Source organism: Ceratotherium simum, chromosome 34 (genome assembly GCF_057802395.1).
Source record: "Ceratotherium simum simum isolate JZ-2026a chromosome 34, ASM5780239v1, whole genome shotgun sequence".
NCBI lineage: Eukaryota > Metazoa > Chordata > Mammalia > Perissodactyla > Rhinocerotidae > Ceratotherium > Ceratotherium simum.
Genome location: NC_141933.1, coordinates 3,008,325 through 3,032,244, shown reverse-complemented (window position 1 = coordinate 3,032,244; position 23,920 = coordinate 3,008,325). Strand labels below are relative to the sequence as shown.

General features: G+C 45.4%; 1 protein-coding gene across 1 annotated transcript; it reads left to right on the top strand.

The window, feature by feature from the left end:
- Window positions 1-20,554: 20,554 nt before the first annotated feature.
- LOC101390367 (mas-related G protein-coupled receptor member X4-like) lies at window positions 20,555-21,493 on the top strand. The gene has a single exon (XM_004441120.2). It carries the CDS (start codon window positions 20,555-20,557, stop codon window positions 21,491-21,493), a length of 939 nt encoding a protein of 312 aa, XP_004441177.2.
- Window positions 21,494-23,920: the final 2,427 nt, after the last annotated feature.

The following is a 23,920-nucleotide window of genomic DNA, read 5'->3' as shown; positions in this document are numbered from 1 at the left end:
TTTCCCCTCTGTTAAAGGTAGATGATCAAGAGGAAATGCTCCCTGAGCTCTCCCAGGATAAAGCACGGGGAGGACAAACGTCCCCGTTCATGTTTTATGTTTACGGACCATGTCAGTGAAGCTTCTGTTGTGGAAAAACGTGAGGTTGTAGTTGGGTGTGGCCATTGTCTTCCTGAATCTCGACTCTTCCAAGGTCTGATGGGAACACGTTCTGGGGCCTTGGGCTCAGGGGTGGGAGCAGGATCACCCCCTCTGCGCCCTTCACATCCTTTCATCCCATCAACGATGCGGCCTCAGCTGAGCCGGCAACACCCGTAAGTGGTGAAGCGGCGATTTGAACAGTGGAGCACAGCAGCAAGGGGCACTTTCTCTCCCTCGTCTATAACATCTGCTCCAGGAGAGTGACGATGACACGCTTGGGGCACAGCGAGCACGTCACCTCCCAGCTAATAGTCAGGCCCGTCTTCTCGGCTGCCACGTCACTAACCCCTCAGGACGCCTCCCCTGCTCCACCTTGGCCTGGGGTGGGCAGTAAACGGGCACAGTCCTGGGTGGAACTGACTCCTCTTTCCAGGTTGGGAGAAATTTACTGGAAATATTATTCACGAACTGTGTCTTTGAACTCCCTGTGGTTGAGATTGTTTTTCAGTCTCTTTCAGCTGCTCCTGGTATGTGGTCTTTCGTGAAGGCCTGTCTGTAGCAATTTCAGTTTCAACTTTTGTTTGGTAGTTAAGTATTTGGTTTCTTTAGGTAAGCTTAAAAGGTTACTTCGATTATACGAAATACTTTTCGCCTGCTAGCTATTCGTTTTAAATGTAGGCCTTTTGGGGGACGTTCGTGTCCACATCTCACGGGTGTCTGTATGTGGTGCATTTATTTTCACTTACTCCAAAAAATATGATAATTTCCATTTTTAAAATTATTCTTGTCAAACTGAAAGCTAATTAATTTTGTAAAAAAAATAATTTCCAGTTGTATTTGATCTTTTTAGTGTTAACATCTATTTTTATTGTATACTATAAATTACTAAGCCTAATATTTTTAATATAGAAATTTATCGAGATGTCCTTTGTGTTCTAATATGTGGTTAAAGTCTATAATTGGCCTATCTATACTGGCAAACTGTATATCATATTTGAGTACAAAATTCCAAATGTGTAATAAAAGGGCGCTGGTAATGGCATTGCTCAAGTACCTATACCCTAATTTAACTTTTGGCTATTGATGTGTTCACTTCTCAGAGGGATAATTTAAAGAACTTCACCAAATGACAACACCGTCTTGAAGATATATCTGCACCCCCATGTTCATTGCAGATTATTCACAGCAGCCAAGACACGGAGACAACCTAAGTGTCCATCAGTGGATGAGTGGATAAAGAAGATGTGGTATATACATATGCAATGGCATATTATTCAGCCACAAGAAAGAAGGAAACCCTGCCGTTTGTGATAACACGGATGGACCTTGAGGGCATTATGCTGAGTGAAATAAGTCAGACAGAGAAAGACAAATACTGTATGATCTAACTAACATATGGAATCTAAAAAAGCCAATTTCATAGAAACAAAGAATACAACGGTGGTTGCCAGGGGCTGGGGGAGGGGAAATGGGGAGATGTGGGTCAAAGGGTACAAACTCTCAGCTGTAAGATGAGTAAGTTTGAGATCTAATGTACAGCACGGTGACTATAACTAACAATACCATATCGTATACTTGAAAATTGTGAAGAGGGTAAATCTTAAATGTCCTCACCACAAAAAAGAAATTATAATTATGTGACACAGTGGAGGTGTTAGTTAAGGCTCTGGTGTAATCATTTGCATTATATACGAGTCAGATCATCACATTGTCCAGCTTAATCTCACGTATGTTGTGTGTTGATAGTATCTCAGTAAAGCTGGGACAAGAGACGGTACCTAATTATAAATTTGGATATGCGAACTCCTTTTTTTTTTTTTTTCTGTGTGTATTTTTTTTTATTGATGTTTTAATGGTTTCTAACATTGTGAAATTTTGGGTTGTATATTTTTGTTTGTCCATCACCACATATATGACTCCCTTCACCCCTTGTGCCCACCCCCCACCCCCACTGCCCTGGTAACCACAGTCCAGTTTTCTCTGTCCATGTGTTGGTTTATATTCCACATATGAGTGAGATCATACAGTGTTTGTCTTTCTCTTTCTGGCTTATTTCACTTAACATAATACGCTCCAGGCCCATCCATGTTGTTGCAAATGGGATGATTTTGTCTTTTTTTATGGCTGAGTAGTATTCCATTGTATATATATACCACATTTTCTTAATCCAATCGTCAGTCGAGGGACACTTAGGTTGCTTCCACTTCTTGGCTATGGTGAATAATGCTGCAATGAACATAGGGGTGCATAAGCCTCTTTGGATTGTTGATTTCAGGTGCGTTGGATAGATTCCCAGTAGTGGGATGGCTGGATCATAGGGCATCTCTATTTTTAATTCTTTGAGGAATCTCCATACCGTTTTCCATAGAGGCTGCATCCATTTGCATTCCCACCAGCTGTGTATGAGGGTTCCTGTTTCTCCACATCCTCTCCAACATTTGTTGTTTTTTGTCTTGGTGATTATAGCCATTCTAACAGGCGTGAGGTGGTATCTTAGTGTTGTTTTGATTTGCATTTCCCTGATGATTAGTGATGTTGAGCATCTTTTCATGTGCCTATTGGCCATCTGTATATCTTCCTTGGAGAAGTGTCTGTTCATTTCCTCTGCCCATTTTTTGATTGGGTTGTTTGTTTTTTTGTTGTTCAATTGTGTGAGTTCTTTATATATTATGGAGATCAACCCCTTGTCAGATGTATGTTTTGCAAATATTCTCTCCCAGCTGGTAGGTTGTCTGTTCATCTTGATTCTGGTTTCATTTGTCTTATAAAAGCTCTTTAATCTGATAAAGTCCCACTTGTTTATTTTTTCTTTAGTTTCCCTAGTCTGGGTAGGCATGTCATCCAAAAAGATTCCCTTAAAACCAATGTCAAATAGTGTGTTGCCTATATTTTCTTCTATGAGTTTTATAGTTTCACGTCTCACCTTCAGGTCTTTGATCCATTTTGAGTTAATTTTTGTGAATGGCGATAGCACATGGTCCACTTTCATTCTTTTGCATGTGGCCGTCCAGTTTTCCCAACACCATTTATTGAAGAGACTTTCCTTTCTCCATTGCATGTTCTTAGCACCTTTGTCGAAAATTAGCTGTCCGTATATGTGTGGTTTTATTTCTGGGCTTTCAATTCTGTTCCATTGATCTGTGTGTCTGTTTTTGTACCAGTACCATGCTGTTTTGATTACTATTGCTTTGTAGTATGTTTTGAAGTCAGGGATTGTGATGCCTCCTGCTTTGTTCTTTTTCTTTAGGATTTCTTTAGCTATTCGGGGTCTTTTGTTGCCCCATATAAATTTTAGTATTCTTTTTTCTATTTCTGTGAAGAATGTCATTGGGATTCTGATTGGGATTGCATTGAATCTGTAGATTGCTTTAGGTAATATGGACATTTTAACTCTGTTTATTCTTCCAATCCACGTGCATGGGATATCTTTCCATTTCTTTATGTCATCATGGATTTCCCTCAATAATGTCTTGTAGTTCTCATTGTATAGGTCCTTCACCTCCTTGGTAAGATTTATTCCTAGGTATTTTATTCTTTTTGATGCAATTGTAAATGGTATTATCTTTTTGAGCTCTCTTTCTGTTAGTTCATTATTAGCATATAGAAATGCAACTGATTTTTGTAGATTGATTTTGTACCCTGCAACTTTGCTGTAGTTGTTGATTGTTTCTAATAGTTTTCCAACATATTCTTTAGGGTTTTCTATATATACAATCATGTCATCTGCAAATAGTGAGAGTTTCACTTCTTCGTTACCTATTTGGATTCCTTTTATTCCTTTTTCTTGCCTAATTGCTCTGGCCAAAACCTCCAGTACTATGTTGAACAGGAGTGGTGAGAGTGGGCAGCCCTGCCTCGTTCCTGTTCTCAGAGGAATGGCTTTCAGTCTTTCCCCGTAGAGTATGATGTTAGCTGTGGGTTTGTCATATATGGCCTGTATTATGTTGAGGTACTTTCCTTCTATTCCCATTTTATTGAGAGTTTTTATCATAAATGGATGTTGTATCTTGTCAAATGCCTTCTCTGCGTCTATTGAGATGATCATGTGGTTTTTATTCTTTGTTTTGTTGATGTGATGTATCACGTTGATTGATTTGCGGATGTTGAACCATCCCTGCGTCTCTGGTATAAATCCCACTTGATCATGGCGTATGATCTTTTTAATGTATTGTTGTATTCGGTTTGCCAATATTTTGTTGAGGATTTTTGCATCAATGTTCATCAGCGATATTGGCCTGTAATTTTCTTTCTTTGTATTGTCTTTGTCTGATTTTGGTATCAGGGTGATGTTGGCCTCATAGAATGATTTAGGAAGTGTTCCATCTTCCTCTATTTTTTGGAATAGTTTGAGGAGGATGGGTATTAAATCTTCTTTGAATGTTTGGTGAAATTCACTGGAGAAGCCATCTGATCCTGGACTTTTATTTTTTGGGAGGTTTTTGATTACTATTTCAATCTCTTTACTTGTTATTGGTCTATTCAGATTCTCCATTTCTTCTTGGTTCAATTTTGGGAGGTTGTATAAGTCTAAGAATTTATCCATTTCTTCTGGATTGTCCAATTTGTTGGCATATAATTTCTCATAGTATTCTCTTATAATCCTCTGTATTTCCATGGTATCCATTGTAATTTCTCCTCTTTCATTTCTAATTTTATTTACTTGAGCCTTTTCTCTTTTTTTCTTAGTAAGCCTGGCTAAGGGTTTGTCTATTTTGTTTATCTTCTCAAAGAACCAACTCTTTGTTTCATTAATCCTTTCTACTGTTTTTTTGGTCTCAATATCATTTATTTCTGCTCTGATTTTTATTATTTCTCTCCTTCTGCTGGCTTTGGGCTTTGTTTGTTCTTCTTTTTCTAGTTCTGTTAGGTGTAACTTAAGGTTGCTTATTTGGACTTTTTCTTGTTTGTTAAGGTGGGCTTGTATCGCTATGAGTTTCCTTCTCAGGACCGCTTTTGCTGCATCCCATATGGTTTGATATGGCATGTTATCATTTTCGTTTGTTTCCAGATAGTTTTTGATTTCTCCTTTAATTTCATCAATGATCCATTGGTTGTTCAGTAGCATGTTGTTTAATCTCCACATTTTTGTCACTTTCCCAGTTTTTTCTTCATGGTTCATTTCCAGTTTCATAGCCTTATGGTCTGAAAAGATGCTTGTTATGATTTCAATCTTCTTAAATTTATTGAGGCTTGCTTTCTTTCCCAACATATGGTCTATCCTAGAGAATGTTCCATGCGTGCTTGAGAAGAATGTGTAGTCAGCTGTTTTTGGATGGAGTGCTCTGTATATGTCTACTAGGTCCATCTCGTCCAGTTTTTCATTTAAGTCTACTATTTCTTTATTAACTTTTTGTCTGGATGATCTATCCATTGCTGTAAGTGGGGTGTTAACATCCCCTACTATTATTGTGTTGTTGTTGATGTCTCCTTTTAGGTTTGTTAATAGTTGCTTTATGTACCTTGGTGCTCCTATGTTGGGTGCATATATATTTATAAGTGATATGTCTTCTTGGTGGAGTGTCCCTTTTATCATTATATATTTCCCTTCTTTGTCTTTCTTAACCTGTTTTATCTTGAAGTCTACTTTGTCTGATATGAGTATGGCAACACCTGCTTTCTTTTGTTTGCTATTAGCTTGGAGTATTGTCTTCCATCCTTTCACTCTGAGCCTGTGCTTGTCTTTAGTGCTAAGATGTGTTTCCTGAAGGCAGCATATTGTTGGGTCTTGCTTTTTAATCCATCCTGCCACTCTGTATCTTTTGATTGGAGAGTTCAATCCATTTACATTTAGGGTAATTATTGATATATGAGGGCTTAATGTTGTTGTTTTGTCACTTATTTTCTGGTTCTTTTGCATTTCCTTTGTTTCTTGTCCCATTTGTTTTGGACTGCCAATTCAGTTTGATTGTTCTGTTTTATGACTCTTCTAGTTTTCTCTTTGTTTATCATGTGTGGTTTTGCTTTGATTATTTGTTTAGTGGTTACCTTGAGGTTTGGGCAAAAAATCTTGTGTATGAGATAGTCCATTATCTGATAGCCTCCTATTTCCTTATACTAAGTCAATTCAGTCACTTTCCTCTTCCCCTTCTAAGTTGCTCTTGTTATACCTTATTCTATCTTGTGTTGTGGCTGTGTGTTTACAGTGATGAGGTTAAATTTATTTTTGGTGAATTTCTTCCTTTGATCTTTGAGTTTAGTATTTAAGTGGTTGCTAACCTATTCCGGTAAAGATCTACTATTTCTCTGATTTTGTCTACCTACTTTTCTCCTTCCTCCAAGCTTTGTGTTCCCTTTCTCTTCTTTTTCAGGCCTGAGGGCCTTCTTGAGTATTTCTTGTAGTGGGGGTCTCGTGGCCATGAACTCCCTTAGCTTTTGTTTATCTGGGAGAGTTACTATTTCTCCATCATATTTGAAGGATATTTTTGCTGGATAGAGTATTCTTGGCTGAAAGTTTTTGTCTTTCAGTATTTTGAATATATCATTCCAGTCTCTTCTAGCCTGAAAAGTTTCTGTTGTGAAATCCGCTGAGAGCCTGATGGGAGTTCCTTTGTACGTTATTTTTTGTTTTTGTCTAGCTGCCCTTAATATTGTTTCTTTGTCGTTGACCCTGGCTAGCCTTACCACTAGGTGTCGTGGTGAAGGCCTTTGTCTGTTAATATATATAGGTGTCCTGTTGGCTTCGCTTACTGGTATTTCCTGCTCCTTCCCCAGATTTGGGAAATTTTCAGTTATTATTTCCTTGAATAGGGTCTCTGTTCCTCTTTCCCTCTCCTCTCCCTCAGGAATACCTATAATTCTTATGTTACATTTTCTAATAGAGTCAGATATTTCTCGGAGTCTTTCTTCATTTCTTTTTAGTCTTAGTTCTCTCTCTTCTCCCATCTGGAGTATATCTGTATTCCTATCCTCTAAAGTACTAATTCTTTCCTCCATATTGTCAGCTCTGTTCTTTAAAGATTCCAGACTCTCCTTTATCTCCTCCATTGTGTTCTTTATCTCCATCAGCACTGATTGGTTTTTCTTTATGATTTCAATCTCTTTTGTGAAGAAACTCCTAATCTCATTGAATTGTTTGTCTGTGTTGTCTCGTATTTCGTTGAGTGTTTTTATGATAGCTATTTTGAAATCTCTGTCATTTAGTTTATGGATTTCTGTGTCTTCGGGGTTGATTTCTGGGTGCTTGTCATTTTGTTTCTGGTCTGGTGATTTCATATATTTTTGCATTGTGGTTCCTGTGTTGGTTTTGTTTTTCCTCATCCTGGAAGTCTCTGGTTGCAATTTCCACCTACCGCCACTGTCTGGTGGTAAAGGGCTGTGTAGTCTAAGCCCCCTGTGCTCTGCCCCGGTTTTTCTGCTGCAGTTTTTTTTTTTTTTTTTCCCGCTGCGATCTACGGGTCCAGTCGTTTGATCAGGTCTGCCGTGGATCGCTTGGTCTGGTCTGTCACGGATCACTTGGTCTGGTCTGCCACGGATCGCTAGGTCTGGTCTGGTCGGTTGAGCTGCAGAGTCCGGGTTGCGGGGAGGGGGGAGCTCTCTCTTTTGCCCTCTGGGTCCCTGACGTGGGAGGCTTCTCATTTGCCCCTCTTTATCCGCTCTCTGGGGTGCTCAGATGTTGATGGTAGCCCTGTGGCTCCTCTGAGTCCTCTGTGCGGGAGTTTCCCACTGGCTGAGAGAGCCCGAAGAGCCACGGTTTCCCCGCCAAGGGCCGCCCCTCCCCCCTCTCTGGGAGCCGCACGGACCGGGATGGCTGATCTGATGGGGAGGGAGCGGAGTTCTCCTTACCTCTCCCCACTTCCTCCGGGGGCCCAGCACGTTCCGCTCTCAGATGTGCGGCAGTGTGGATCCCTCCGCTCTAGCTTTTCACTGTCTGGGATTCCGTTGTTGGTCTGTTGCTGTTGCTTTTGTTGTATCTTGTTGGGGGAAGAGTTCACGGGAAAGCTCACTCCGCCATGATGCTGACGTCACTCGCGAACTCCTTTTATACTTTTATTTTGTCAGAGGATGTGGAGCTGTGCTTCTAAGATTTCTATTTTCAGGACGCATATCTTTGGTGAACTATTTATTTCTTAAGTATTTTATTAAACTATTCATCATTCATTTAAAAGTTTTTCATCTTGAGTTATTTTTACTCTAGGATTCTTGTGCCCACACATAACATTTGATTTAAATTTTTCTGCTACACGTATTCCTTAAATTTTTAATTGAAATTATGATAAATCAGAAAGTTCACAAATTATAGGTTCTATGAATTATTGCACAGTGCATGCATTCATATAACCAGTACCGAGATTATTATTTTTCTTCCCTCAACATCTTATTATTAAAAAAAATTGGGGCCGGCCCCGTGGTGTAGCAGTTAAGTGCGCGCTCTGCTGCTGGCGCCCAGGCGCAGATCCCCGGCGCACACCGACACACCGCTTGTCAAGCCATGCTGTGGCGGTGTCCCACATAAAGTGGAGGAAGATGAGCATGGATGTTAGCCCAGGGCCAGTCTTCCTCAGCAAAAAGAGGAGGATTGACATGGATGTTAGCTCAGGGCTGATCTTCCTCACACACACACAAAATCAAACATATAGCAAAGTTGAAGAAACTTTGCAGTGAACATGCGTGTAACCACCACCCAGACTCCACATTTTGCTATACTTACTTTACAACAGACCTAGACAATCCTCTTTCCATGCATCAAACCATTTAAATTTTTGATGCATCTTAAAGTAAATTGCAGATATCAGTATATTTCCCCCTGAACACTTCAGCATGAATATTATTAACTAGAGTTTAATATTTGTTTAAAATTTTTTTCCTTTGAATGTAAAACTTATCAACAATGAGCTGCACATTTGTAGAGTTTTGACAAGCACGTGCAGCTGTGTGCCAGTCCTTTACCAAGATACGGAACATCTCATGGCCCGAAAATTCCCTGTGTCTCTCACAGTTGATCCCCGACCCCTCCTCTGCCAGAGGCCGCCACGGTTCTGATTTTTTTTCCAGCATATAATTTAGAATTTCAAATACATAGACTGACACAGCAATCACTACTTTGCATCTGGTGACCTTCGCTAACATAAAGGTTTGAGAATCTCCATGGGTTTCATTTTATGGGTAAACCTCACTTTATTGATCATTCTCCTGTTGATGGACACCTGGGCCCTTTCCAGTCTGGGGCTGTTATGAGTAAAACTGCTATGGTCATTCTTATACACGTTTTTGTTTTCCCATTTAAATAGAATAAAGGAGAAAAACCACTTGATCATCTTAGGATGCAGAAAAAGCATTTGACAAAATTCAATACTTATTCATTAAATAAAGCATTCAGCAAACTAGGAGTAGAAGAGAATTTTCTCAATCTGCTAAGGAGTATCAATGAGAAAAGCTTCATCATATTAGTGATGAAATATTGAACATCCCCTCCCCCCAGAATAAATGTAATATAAAATCCTGGTGTAAGAGCTCAACACAATAGCTACACAAGGTTGCTGAGAATAAAGATCTAAATAAATAGACACAGATCACGTTCACAGTTGGAAAGACTAAATGTTGTCAAGAGGTCAACTTTCCCTGAGTTTCTCGGTAGATTCGCAGTCTCAGTCAAAATCTCTGAAGACGTTTCTGTAGAAATGGACAAGGTGACTCTACAGTGTATGTGAACACACAAAGGACCTGAGTGTCCAAAGCCACCTTCAAAAGAGAAGGGGAGCTGAAGGAGTGGTGCGAGCCGACTCCAGTCCTTCCCGCGAAGCTGCTGTGAGGAGGGGAGCGTGGCGCTGACACAAGAGTCAACGGACGGGTCCAGAGAGCCCAGAAATAGACCCAAACCAAGGCAGCCAATTGATTCTAGACGAAGGCGCTGGGTCAGCTGGACGTCCCAGCTGAGGAGCAAGGCAAGGATGCCCGACCTCGCCGCGCGAAGTCAGATTGGATCTCACCACTGCAATAAGGCCGGGAAACAAATAGAAGCCAGAACAGTCAAAAAGGAAGAAAAACACTCTATTTGCAGATGACATGACTGTTTATACAGAAAATCTAGAGTAATTTACAAAAAAGCTAATAGAACTAATAAGTCAATTTAACAATTGTGCAGGGTACAAGGTTAATATGCAAAAATGAGTTGAATTTTTATACGAGAGCAGCAATCCATTGGAAAATGAAATGAATTTACAAATTCAATTTGCAATAGCCTCAAAATGCATAAAGCACTTAGCAGTAAATTTTTATTACTGTTCTGTTCAAAATTTTTCTAATTTCTCTTTCGATTTCTTCTTTGATCCGTGGATTATTTAGAACTGTGCTGTATAATTTCCCAACAAAGTTCGTGAAGGTAGATGGAGAAAACTTCTGATGGGGAAGTAAAGCAGCAGAAGGAGAAAGATATGGAGAAATCTCAGAATCTTCCCTGAAAGGCTGATCTGTGATTGAGACTAGGAGGGGGTGAGAAAGCCCGAGACGTGAAAGGCCACAGGCACATACCAGGCAGAAGGAACAGCAAGTGCAAAGGCCCTGAGGCAGGTAGAGGCGGGAGCTCTGGGGGCCACTGTGGCCCAAGCAGGGGAACAGGAGAGCAGTGGGCAGTCGCGGCTGCTTCTGTGGGACCCTAGTCATCCTGAGGTCACTGGCTTCCACCTTGATAATCAGAATTAACTGTTAACCTCCACTGATAAAGAAAAGAGTGGAGATGGCCAGGTATTTCAGCAAGTCTGTGGCTGACTCAATACTTTTTCTTCATCATATATCGAAATGGGTGTTTAGAAATAAATGGAGACTCATCTTCCCGGAGTACATGGGCTGTGTTCTGTGGTATTTGCCATTACGGTGAGTGGAATGAGCACTCTCTACTCAGATTGCTTCTAGAGAAGCGGCAATGATGACGCCTGCCAGCACCCATAGGCTCTGAGCGTGTCGTCCGAGTGAACCCACGTGACGGCAGGAGGGTAAGGGGCAGGAGGGCGTCCCTGGAGCCCCCGCAGACCCTGATCCTCAGCCTGCGCCAGCGTCTGACCACAGGGCACCTGAGGGAGGTCGCTGTGAGCCCGCGCTGTGGAGACGAGCTCAGGCTTCCGCTCGCCACCGAGATGGTGCTCCAGCGGCTCCCCAAGCGTCAGGACGCCCCAGCCTCTGCGGGAAGGTGCAGGTGAGAAGAGATGTCTGTTCTCCACTCTCTGGCCTGGACCCGCTCTCTCCTCCTGGACCCCCGGCATCTCCGTGCTTACTCTGCCAGGCTCTGTCTGGGGGCCGGGATGCACTTTCCCTCGGCTCGCCCTTTGCTCTGGCTGCCTCCAGCGCCCGGGGCAGGCTGGGGGGGTTCTTCTTGTGCCCCTGGAGAAGGGGGGCGGGGGTTCAGGAGACAGAGGCAGGGGCCCCAAGAACCTCTGCGGGACCCAGCCCTGAGCACTTCACTCCAGCTCTTTCTTCATTCATTGCTTCTCCACCTCCTGAGAGCAAACGATGCTGAAACGTCCAGTCAGTGTGGAAAGGCTTGAAACGTATGGGCCTCCTCGGGGCAGATTCCCCAAAGGGAAGATAAAAGCCCAGTTCTTGGGGCTTGAGAAAATGACCCTGATCTCTGAGAGTCACACCCTGAAACCAGCCCACGTAGGTCATCACGGGAGAGAAGGGTAGGCCGGGAGAGGGTGGGGGGTCCACACCTGCCAGGACCAGCAGCCACCAGGCTCCGTGTGTAACTGGCCCGGATTAAACCCTGTCATCCCGAGGGCATCCCGCTGAGAGAGGCGATGCAGAGCCAGCTCTGGCGCCTTTTAGCTTTGGGCTTCCCACGAGACCCTCCCTGGGCAGAAGGCGAGAGTGTCCGTCCCAGGGGCAGAACGCGGCCGGCTGTGCACGTGTGCAGCTCAGGAGCGTTAGTCTGATGTTGGAAGTAGCTTCATCACACAGCTGAATCCACTTGCTCTGACTGCAGCTCAAACTACTGAAGATACAAAGGCAGGACAAACGCTGAAAACGCTGAGAAATCTCTCGTCGTCACAAGACAGGTAACTCTGCTTCCCATCACTAGACACTAAGGAGGGAGATTCACCAGGCGCCCACGTCTGGTTCCAGACCTGCTGTGTTGACACATTAGTTCTTTATCTCTCGTGGACTCCACACTGCTTCCCCCGCAGGCCTCGTGTGAACTCACGTGCATTTTCTGTTCACACACGAATTCATTCTGGCCTCAGGAGTCCATCCATTCTCACCGGAACAGTGAGCAACCGTGGGCCAGTGAGTTGTTGAGCCGTCTTCTCTGTGGTTCCCTGGACTCAGCAAAGCCACGAGGCTGCTCTGTGGCTGCCCTCGTCCTGTCTGTCCCTTCGTGGTGTCCTGACTTTAGAACTAGGAATAGAGAAAGTAAAAAAGGGGGATTCCACTTCTCTGCCCCAATCGGTATTCACTGATTGTATAATCCCAGAAGTCCGCGTGATGGTCAAGTCTGTGTGTCAACTTGGCTAGGCCGTGGTACCCAGATAGTGTTAAACACTGTTCTAGATGTTTCTGTGAAGGTATTTTTGTTACATTTCTTTCTTCTTCCAGCTTTATCGAAGTGTTACTGACAATTAAAAATTGTATATCTTTCAGGCATACAACATGATGTTTTATGTAGTTATGCACTGTAAGGTAATCGCCACAATCAAGCTAATTAACATAGCCATCACCTCACAGAGTTACCACTGCTTTTTCTTTTCTTTTCTTTTTTGTGTGTGTGGTGAGAACATTTAAGATGTACCCTCTTAGCAAGTTTCAAGTATAGAGTATACTGTTGTTAACTCTAGTCACACTGTTGGGCGTTAGATCCCCCGAACTTCCTCATCTCATCACTGAGAGTTTGTACCCTTGACCAGCACCCCCCATGCCCTCCCCCAGCCCCTGACAACCACCGTCTGCTCTCTGGTTCTATCTTTTTAGGTCCACACGTAAGAGAGATGATGGGTGTCTGTCTTTCTGTGTCTGACTTGTTTCACTCAGCGTAATGTCCTCCAGGTCCATCCATGTTGCTGCCAATGGCAGGATTTCCTTCTTTTTTTAGTTGAAAAATTAATAAAATGTGATGTGTGTGTGTGTGTGTGTGTGCGCACATTCATCTGGTGATGGACATTTAGGCTGTTTCCATGTCTTGGCTGCTGTGACTAATGCTGCCATGAACATGGGGTGTCTCTTTGAGATAGTGTTTTCATTTCCTTTGGATATATACCCAGAAGTGGAGTTGCTGGATCATATGGTAGTTCTATTTTTAATTTTTTGAGTCATCTCTAAACTATTTTCCGTAATGGCTATAGCAATTTAGATTCCCATCAACAATGCACAAGGGTTCCCTTTTCTGTGAAGGTATTTTTTAGGTGAGATTAACATTTAAGTCAGTGGACTTTGAGTAAAGCAGATCACCCTCTATAGTCAGGTTACTGAATGGGTGGGCCTCATCCAGTCAGGTGAAGACCTTAATGGAAAAAGACTGACCAGCCCAAGCAAGAAGGATTTCTCCTCCAGACGGCCTCAGGACTCCAGGCTGCACCATCACCTCTTCCCCGGGTCTCCAGTTCGCCCGCCCACCCTGCGGATTTGGACTGGACAAGCCTCCACAATCGCACAAGTCAATCCTTAAAGTAAATCTCTCTGTACACACACAACCCCTCCTGGGGGTCGTCTGAGAGTAAGGACAGCTTTATTTCTTCCTTTCCAATCACGTGCAGTTTCTTTCTTTTTCTGATCTAATGGCACCACTCAGGGCAGAAGACGAGTGTGAGAGAGGACGCCCTTGCCTTTTCCCGCTCAGGGAGGGGAAGGCTTTAGCCTCTCACTGTCAAGTGTAACGTTAGCCGTAGGTTTATCCTATACACCCTTTATTAGGCTAAGGGAGTTCCCTCCTATTGTTAATATTTTGGGAGATTTTCTTATGAATGGATGTTGAATGTTGTGAAATGCTTTTCTGCATCTAGTGACATAATCACGTGCTTCTTCTTAGTCAGTCTGTTAATATGATGAGTTACATTGATTTCTGTCCATTTCTTCTAATTTGCTTTATTTTAATCTGGTGAAGTAAACAGTCATTTGTTTTCAAGAAAGTTATATATAGTATAATACATATAATATATAATAATTTAACACTATATAAATATATATTGTATGTTTTTTCTTCTGCTTTTTCCTGAACCCTCTAGGGTTGACTGCCTGTTTTTCATACCATCCCTTTGTTCCTAGTTTGGACGCCATTTACCAGACCCCCTTCTAGTCAGTAGTACCCATGTGACGGAATTCTGGCTGGTTGAACAGGAGGAGAAGAGTCGTGAGCCACCTCTACGCCTCGCCTGCGAGGTTCTTACGTGCACGTGCTCACACGTGTTGTGTATCCGTCTTCCTGGTGAGTGAGTGTGTCGAGAGAAGCCTGGAGGACTCCTGTTGAAGACGGTGGAGCCAGAAAATGGACAGAGCCCGTGTTCCTGAGCTCTGCGTGGAGGAGAGGGGCCCACGCCTGCCCCCTGCTCATCAGGAGCGGTAGTGTGGAGCACAGGTGAGTGGTGAATAACCTTCTATCACTCTTGAACCCTTTTACATTTTTTATAGCTGTGGGGTGGGTACTGTGATAACAAAAATGGTAATCATCAGCATTTACTGAAGGCTCCAGCGCCACGTGGTGAAGAGACTCACATGCGAGGTGGTGCATACAGAGACTCACGCTGTGCGGTTGTAAAATATTTGATAAAGCTGTTGCCTCCTGACACTTAGAAGGCGGACACCGTTCTGACTGAGCCTGAGCCTGTCGGGGAAATAGGGGGAACAAGGAAGGAAGCATGGTATTAGGTGTGTTGGGTTTTCTTCTCTCCTTCTAAGATGTTACAGAGAAGAGATGAGCTCGTTAAAATAACAGTCTAGTTTGCACACAGAAATGAAATTGAATAGCATGTATCCACAAATTTAAGTCCAAAGAGCGTTGGATAAGGAATTTTTTTCTAGACCCCAAATAACAAGCAATATGGTGGGAATGATTTTGTGGAACAAACACCTATTAAGACTTGGTCTGCTCACAAGGAACAGAATAAGGCTGTGGCTTTCCAAACCAAGTCCATACAAGATGCTTGAGAGAGTCTTCCCTCATATTGAAGGAGAGAGAGAAGGAGAGAGAGAGGAGGGAGGGGTATAAGGAGAGAGAAAGAAAGGAAGAAGGAGGTTTGAGAACAATGTGTGGGAATTAGGAATGCGTGTGTTTCCTGGCCTATGGAACAGACTGGAGGCGAACAGAATGAATTCTGTTGAGTTTAAGGGAATCGCGTTGCCAAAGAAATCAGGATCCCAGGCTAACAACAACTCAACATTGCAAACTGCCCTCCGGCCCCGTATTTCACTAGAATGAAGTGACCTATGAATAATATACAGCTTCCAAGGACAGTATATGTCCGACACCCCTCTGGAAATGGCCGTCATGACACACGGACAAGAAAGACCCTCTGACAGCGTGGACCCAGGAGCCGCAGAGGGCGATGGATACCAGGGTCCACTCTAGAGCAGAGATAGGGTCTAGGCCGGAGCCCCCTGCACCCGCGCGGGCGTCTATAGCCGCTGACCCGTGACTGCGACGGGTCTCCCCGTCCTCCTGCGCTGCCGGGAAGCGAGAGGGTTGTCACGGTTGTTCCATTCCTGCTTCTCCACCGCGTGTTTGTTTTGTCAGGGGTCACACAGCTGGTCGTTGTCTTGTAAGAGTTTACGATGCCACCACATGAGGACTCCCGGGGGAACCCAACAGAGGGGGCTGGACCGAGGGCGACCCGCATCTCGGGCTCCGAGTTAGACGCCGTGAGTGGAGGCTAGTCTTCCACCTTCTGAGGATGCCCGCGTGCCTGCGGGAAGCACGACTAGGCGCTTAGTAACCAGACAGAAGGACCGAGAGGGTAAGGCGGCCTGTCACAAAGTGCATTTCATCCTCTTGGGCTCTGCAGGAACAGCCTCCCTTGCAGCGAGAAGCAGCCCCAGGACTGGATCCCACCCGGCTCCGTGTGGGGTAACGAGGCAGAGTGAGGTGAGTCGCTGTGGCATCCGCGTGCCCCCTCCCATCGCCCCCTCCACCTGCGAGTTCACTGATGTCTAGAGCTGTCTCGGGAGCCACGAGGGAGTTCCCGGACAAAAGACAGAAAGACTTTCAGTCCCTAATACACTAGAGGAAGGACGACCTGTGATGAGGAACCCCAGGCTTGGACTTTCTGTGGGCTGAGTGTGAAGTGGACTTCCACCATGTTTTAGCCTAGATGTTTCGGGGCTGGCTCCACCACAGAGCTGGAGACGTCTTAACTCTCACAGCCGACAGATCTTGCAGGGAAAACGGGTTGATGGACGCATCTTCCAGTCTAATATCTAGTTCCAAGTAGACGTCAGTGAAATATAGCTTTGGGGTCATTTGAGTCTGGTTTCACTCCCACAGTCTCTTTCTCTCTTGTTCGGTGAAACATTTGCACTCTCTGGATGCATTTTTGCTTTTGTTTTGTGCCAGATGTCTTCTTATCAGACAGCTTATCCCCTAAAAGGCTTACAGGAATGCGTCCTGAGTGCAGTGGTCCGTGGTCCAGTATGGCTTATTTGATTTCTAGTTCATTGTATTTGTTTTCTAACTTCTGCCGTAACAAAGTACCACAGAGGGAGTGGCTTAAACCACAGAAATTGCTTGTCTCCCAGTTCTGGAGGCCGGGAGTCCGAGATCAAGTGTCAGCAGGTTGGCTCCTTCCGAGGCCGTGAGGGAGAATCTGGTCCGGGCCTCCCCTCCAGCTGTCGGGGGTTTTGCTGGCGACCTTTGGCGTTCCTTGGCTTGTAGATGCATCAGCTCCGTGTCTGCTTTCATAGTCACGTGGCCTTCCCTCTGTGCGTGTCTGTCTCTGTGTCCAAATGTCTCCTTTGTATAAGGACACCGGTCACGTTGGATTAGGACCCGCCCTAACGACTTCCTTTAAACTTGGTTAACTGTGTAAAGACCTTATCCCCGAATAAGGTCACATTCTGAAGTCCTGGAGGTTAGGACTTCAATATATGCATTTTGGGGGACACGATTCAACCCAGAACATTCATGCATGGAATTTGCAGCATCTGAGTTGTGGAGAAATGGCAGAGTTGAGGAATTTGGAAAGTTTCATAGAGATGATGATGATGATGATGATGATGATGATGATGATGATGATGGTGAGGATAGTAATAGTAATCTTAAAAGGCAAGGAAGAACTGTATGTTTTAAGTCCCTACATTGGATGGGCAGGGTTCTAAGTTCTTCCTATGTACACGCTCATGTAATTCTCACAGAAGCCGTAATCTGGTGGTGTGTAGCAGTTTTCACCTATTTGAAAGGCGAGTGCGCTGAAGCATTGTGTCTTAAGTGACTTCTCCATCATCACACAGCCAGGAAGAGGCAGATCCAGGAGGAGAGCCCAGGAGGTCTGGCCCCGAGTCTTCCCGTTGAGCACGTCACTCTACAGCACGCATTTGGTGTCTTCCACCTTGTTGTTTTCTGTTACAACTCAGATACTCATTCCTTAACAGCTCACCTCCCAGAAGACCCTGGGCACCCTTCTACTCCATACCCGCCAAACACACACGTGTGTTGCCCACGAGAGACAAGGGTTGACAGTAGGTCTGTAACCCTCCATCCCCAACCTGGGAACACCTGGTGAAACAGAAAAAGAAGAGAGAGAATACGAGGAAGAGAGGGAGGGAGGGAGGAAGAATCCAGGCAAATGTCTTTGTCAGCACGCCAGGGTGGCAATGTCATGGTGTCCTGATGGTGTCTCCTGGAGCAACGATAAAGAAGTGCCCCTGTATATGCGACGTTCTCGGTGGGGTATCATGGTTTGTCTAGACGGTTAAGGCAAACCAGCCTGGAGTTTACAGATTTAAGGGCATAGGACATCTCGCTGTCAGCTCCATGGTTACTGAAGCAGAAAACGGAGATGGCGCATGACTGAATCGCTCTGTTTCAGTGAGGGACGTGCCGCACCCACCTTCCATTCCTTAGAGACCTTACGTGTTAATCTGGGCCAGTGCATGCCCTAAGGTCGTCAGGAAGACCCTGAGGAGCTGCACTGGGGTCTCCGACTTCTCCTCACTGCACCTGTGCACCCCGCCACCTGTACCTTTGAGTTATTAGGAGAACTTGACACAGGGCAAGATCTCTAACTCTTGTAAGGCTGATGTGACAATCAAACCACTGGGGTCATCCTGAGACTAATTGTTTCCTTGGATTTATATAACCTGTGCAGTTAAAAAAAATTAATCAGGTGATGAGACAGAGCAGGAGAAAGAAGTGGGCAGAAGGGGGGACAGTGTACTTCCCAGCCCAGGTGTGGAGAAAAGGATGTCTCTCTTAGAACCTAATAAGTGATGTTAATTTTTTCATCTGGTCAACAAATATTCACGAATCATCGAAATGCCAATCACTGTCTTGTAAAAAAGATAAATAAGTTTTTTACCTTAGAGTTTAAAGTGGTCTCAGTGGAGAAACTGTCAGGAAGGTGAAGTATGTCCCCCTTGCCTGATCAGACATTTTCTCCAGGGCGAATGCCTGGAAGGCTCCCTGAGCCTGATATTTGCTCAGTCTGGTTTGGGGTGAGGTGGCCCTTCCCGTTCACTCTAAGCAGCTGTTTCTTCTCGTTTCCAACACTGCTCTCTCTACTCTGGTCGTGAATGGCGTTCATGCCTTCTTCTAATTTTAGATATTGATAAATCATAAGAGAAAAAATGTGGGTGTGAATTTCAATCTTTAACCAGTCTCCCTTTTGAGATAACTTTGGAAATTAATTAGTAAATTTGATTAATGAGTATTAAGTGTATTAAACAATCAACTAGATTACTTATCAGATATGGTACAGAATAGCAGCCTAAGAGTTGAAGCTTATCATTTTAAATTTACTAGAAATTGTAATTCTTCGTTATGTGGATTATCAACATTCACAGAATGAGATCATAATCAAAATTCCAATGAAAATGGACAGAATTGACTTAAGACAATAATTCCGTGGTAAAGATTTGTTGATAAATGAGTCCTGGTTCATTCAGTGCTGCCGCTGCAGAGACTAGGATGGAGCAGAGAAAACCCCATAACTACAGTTTGCTGTCAGGGCACCAGGTGCTGTGTAGACCGCAGGGCCAAGTACATCCCCTAAGCTGTCACCCCCTAGAGGGGACGCCAGGTGCACAGACAGGAGCTGGGCAGGCTGGGCTCCACAGCGGTGCTCAGACGGTTTTCTGTGCAGATGCCAGAGCACCCAGTGCTGGCCTCACGCAAGCCCAGTCTGAGCCGAGTGCTGGGAACACGGCCTCAAACGTGGGGCTGCGATTGTCAGCAACAGAGGATGAGCAGAAGCCCAGATGCTCACACACGGCCACCCCGTAGGGACGCCAGTCAACACAAAACCGTCTCTAAGCACGAGGCCATCTGCAAGAGGTTTTCATTTGGTAAAACGGGAAATCAAATTACATGTCAATTACATGTGGAATTCTTAAATAACAACGTATCATCGGTTCAATGGAATGAAGAGGATGTAACAAATAAATGGTAATAAACGGGGTCATAAAGAAATGGTTCCTGCCTTTATACTAATTCTAAAGTATAAGTAAAACAGTGACACCGCACACTTTTCTATGACACGCTTACAGCATTTTTTCCTGCATTCAATAGTCATCATTCTGTGTGTGTGTGTGTGTGTGTGTGTGTGGGTGGGTGGGTGGGTGTGTATGTTGGAAAACACCATTGACTATGAGCCAACAGTACCGTTGTGTATTTTGTGCGTGATAACAACTGAAAGCAAAGGGACAAATACATTGTTGTATATTACTGATGTGTTCTGTTCATACAGTTTTATTAATATTCATTTTTATTTGAACATTCTTCTCTTTTCTGATGATTTCTATTGATTCACAAAGTTACAGAATTTATTCAAGAAAAGAAGTCGATGATGAAAAGAGATGAGTTGAAGATTTAAAATTCAAGGTGAGACCAGTTGCCCCAGCGAGGTCCCTCCAGCCAGTTAGAGGCCGGATCTCTGGCCCTCTCTCTCCTGGGCTCTGGGGACGTGCGAGTCTAGTGTTTCTTCAGGAGCCTCCAGGGAGAGACTGGACCTGGCCTCAAGGACGGTGGTCGTGTGCGTGTGCCAGCATCGCGGCTGCTGAGAGCAGAGCTCTGAGGGACACTTCCGCGGCTCACACGCTGTGTGCTTGCTCCCTGTCTCTGGGGAGGGTCTGGAGCCGGAGTCTGGAGGAGTGAACGGGATCATCCCCAACCTCAGGGTCCAGGCCCTTCCCACATCTCCATCCTCACAGGGGTGACCCCTACAGCAGGGCCCAGCAGATGGCTCATGAGCCCAGAAATGACCCCCTGGGCTTCTCTCCCAGACCGCAGCCCTGGCCATCAGACCCGAATAACGGGTCTGAGTTACCGACGGCAGCAAACGCAACAATGAACGACACAAGCGTGGACAGTGACCAGGTCTTTTTCAGTTACAAAAACACCGTCTTCCTTGTGACTGTGTTAGTGAGCCTCTGTGGGCTGGTGGGGAACGGGGTGGTCATCTGGCTGCTTGGGTTCCGCATCAGGAGGAACCCCTTCTCTGTCTACATCCTCCACTTGGCAGGTGCAGACTTCACCTTCCTCCTCTGCAAAAGCGTCAGGTTCCTCTTGGTTCTGTTAAAGAGCTTCATGGGTGTGCTCTATGTGCTCCTAAAAGCGGCCACCTTCTCTTCTTACCTGGTGGGGCTGAGTCTGCTGATGGCCGTCAGCACCGAGCGCTGTCTGTCCGTGCTCTTCCCCATCTGGTACAAATGCCACCGCCCGGCGCAGCTCTCGGCCATCGTGTGCGCTCTGATTTGGGGACTGTCATTGTGTCCAGGGATCTTGGCTCTTTTGTGTGACCACTCTGCGGACTTCTCGTGTGACGTGATACACCTGGTCTATTACGGGATGGTCGTCCTCACATTTCTGGTGCTCTGTGTGTCCAGCCTGACTCTGCTCATCCGGGTACAGTGCTGCTCCTGGCAGAGACCGCCCGCCAAGCTCTCCAGGGTCATCCTTCTCACCGTGCTGGCCTTCCTGGTGCTCGGTCTGCCTCTCCGTGTGGGCTTACTGGTCCACAGGCTCTCACCGTCCTTCCTCCCTTCCCACCTCCTGCTGCCTGTCTTCCACCTCCTCTCCGCCCTGAACAGCGGGGTCAACCCCCTCATTTACTTCTTCATTGGAAGCCAGAGGCAACAGCAGGGCCGGAAACTGCTCAGACAGGCGCTCCAGAGCGCGTTCACGGAGGATACGGAGCTGAGCAGAGGAGAGTCGCTGCCCCGGACCAAACATGATGTCCACCTGAGCCCCGGGAGTAGGCGGCTCTGCTGGGATATCAAGATCTGACTCTGCACAGAGGGCCACCACCCTGGATCTACAGCTTTTAAACGCCAGCATAGCCACCCCATCTCTTGCACGAATTCATTATGAGAAATAAACGTGTTTGGGTTGATAGGGCTCCAAACTGGGCACTGAGATTTATACGCAGGCTCCTCTCGGGTCTATTTTCTCCACCTTGTATGTTCCTCCTGGAAGCCTTCCTCTCCTAGTTTTGTTTATCCAGACTTTCTATGGCCCTCTGCCCCTAGGAGAGGTTGGGCACGAGGCCCATATGCAAGGATGTCATTGCCCGGCAGGAATCCATCTGGCTGTTCCTTTGGCTGATCCCGACCATCCCCGCGTCTCTGATCTGCCCTCCTGTGAGTCTTGCCCCTGGAGCGTGGCCTACAGGGCGCGCGCTGCCCAGCCCCTCCCCCAGCGCCCGCCTGGACAGTGCAGCCTCGGTGTCCTTTGCGGTAACCGTCACCTGTTTGAGGGGCCTGGTGCTCAAGGTCCTGAGACCCACGTCTCACCAACCTGCCCCTTTGTCCTGATTTCCTACGTGTGTTCCAAGTGTGCAAACACTGACGAAGTGGCGCCCGGGGCTGTTTCCTTTACACGGAGCGTCTCCTTACAGTCCGGCCTTTATTTCTAACTTTCTTCTGATTTCATCGTCCTCCTCCTCACGGCTGTATTTTTAAAAGATAAAATTCCTACTTATCCTTCAATAACCACTTTTATTTCATCATAAGAATGGAGTATTTCATTTACCTGCTCCAGGAAGAAAGTAAAATCTCTCCCTGTGGGGTGTGTGTGTGTGTGTGTGTATGTGTACATACACAGCGTAGGAAAGGTATCATTTTCTTGTTTTTTTCCTTTTTTGTTTTTCATGAGGAGAATCGGCCCTGTGCTAACATCTGCCAATCCTCCTCTTTTTTTGCTGAGGAAGACTGGCCCTGGGCTAACATCCATGCCCATCTTCCTCTACTTTATATGGGATCCCACCACAGCATGGCTTGACAAGCAGTGCATCCATATGCGCCCGGGATCCGAACTGGCGAACCTTGGGCCGCCGCAGCGGAGCGCACACACTTAACCGATTGCACCACTGGGCCGGCCTCTCTTTTTTTTTTTCTTTTGAATAGACTTTTATTTACTTTTTTTTTTGTGAGGAATATCAGCCCTGAGCTAACACCCATGCCAATCCTCCTCTTTCTGCTGAGGAAGACCGGCTCTGAGCTAACATCTATTGCCAATCCTCCTCCTTTTTTCCCCCAAAGCCCCAGTAGATAGTTGCATGGCATAGTTGCACATCCTTCTAGTTGCTCTATGTGGGATGCCACCTCAGCATGGCCGGACAAGCGGTGCGTCGGTGCGTGCCCGGGATCCGAACCCGGGCTGCCAGTATCGGAGTGCAAGCAGTTAACCGCTAAGCCACGGGGCCAGCCCTGAATAGACTGTATTTTTTAGAGCAATTGTAGCTTCACAGAAAAATTGAGCAGAAAATACAGAGAGTTTCCACATACCCTCTGTCCTCACACAGGCACAGCCTCCCTCACTATCAACATCCCCCATCAGAGTGGTATATTCACTACAATTGATGATTTTACACTGACACATCATCACTCTTGGTGTTGTTTCTTTTTTAATTTTTGATTGCGATAACATTGGTTTATAACATTGTATAAATTTCAGGTGTGCACCATTATACTTCTCTCTCTGCATAGATTACATCATGTTCACCACCCAAATACTAATTACAATCCATCACCCCACACGCGTGCCTAACCACTCCTTTCACCCTCCTTCCTCCCTCTTTCCCTCTGGTAACCACCTATCCAATCTCTGTCTCTGTGTGCTTGTTTCTAACTTACGGTACTAAGTGTAAAGGTGATATGAGGACTGCAGTCAGACTGCCTGTGTTCCCTTCAAACCCCAGACACCTGTGTTAGGTGGTGACTTGGAGGACGTACGTAATCTCTCTAATCCTTAAAATTCCACATCAATAAAGTGCTCTAAATAAGAGTCACTGCCCCACAGAGTTGCTCTGAGTATTAAAGGCATCAACCGCCTTAAAACACATAAAACTTTGTAAATGGCATGAAATGTTTTTGCTGGTGGTGATCACAATTCTGTCATCTTTGTCACAGTTGATGAGAAGTGAGTCTACGCATGAATGCTACAGAGTGATCGCTGGTGTCCCTGAGACCGGGTCCAACAGCAGAAGTGTATTAAATATACAATAAATAAAAGAGTGGACTAGAATTAATTAATTCTCACTGGACCCTATTTTTAGCCCCATGATCCCTGGGAGGATGGATTCCCCTGCGTGTCCCCGAGGGCCTGACAGGGAGCCCCTGAGGGCGGAGTTGTTGGAGGGAACAGTGAGCAAATGATGGGGGAGGGAAGGCGGCACAGACTCTTCCCAGCTGCTCCCTGGTCCCAAACCTCGGA

What these genes read in the sequence shown, in the direction of transcription:
- LOC101390367 (XM_004441120.2), top strand. Translation starts at nt 20,555, where the DNA reads ATGAACGACACAAGCGTGGACAGTGACCAGGTCTTTTTCAGTTACAAA.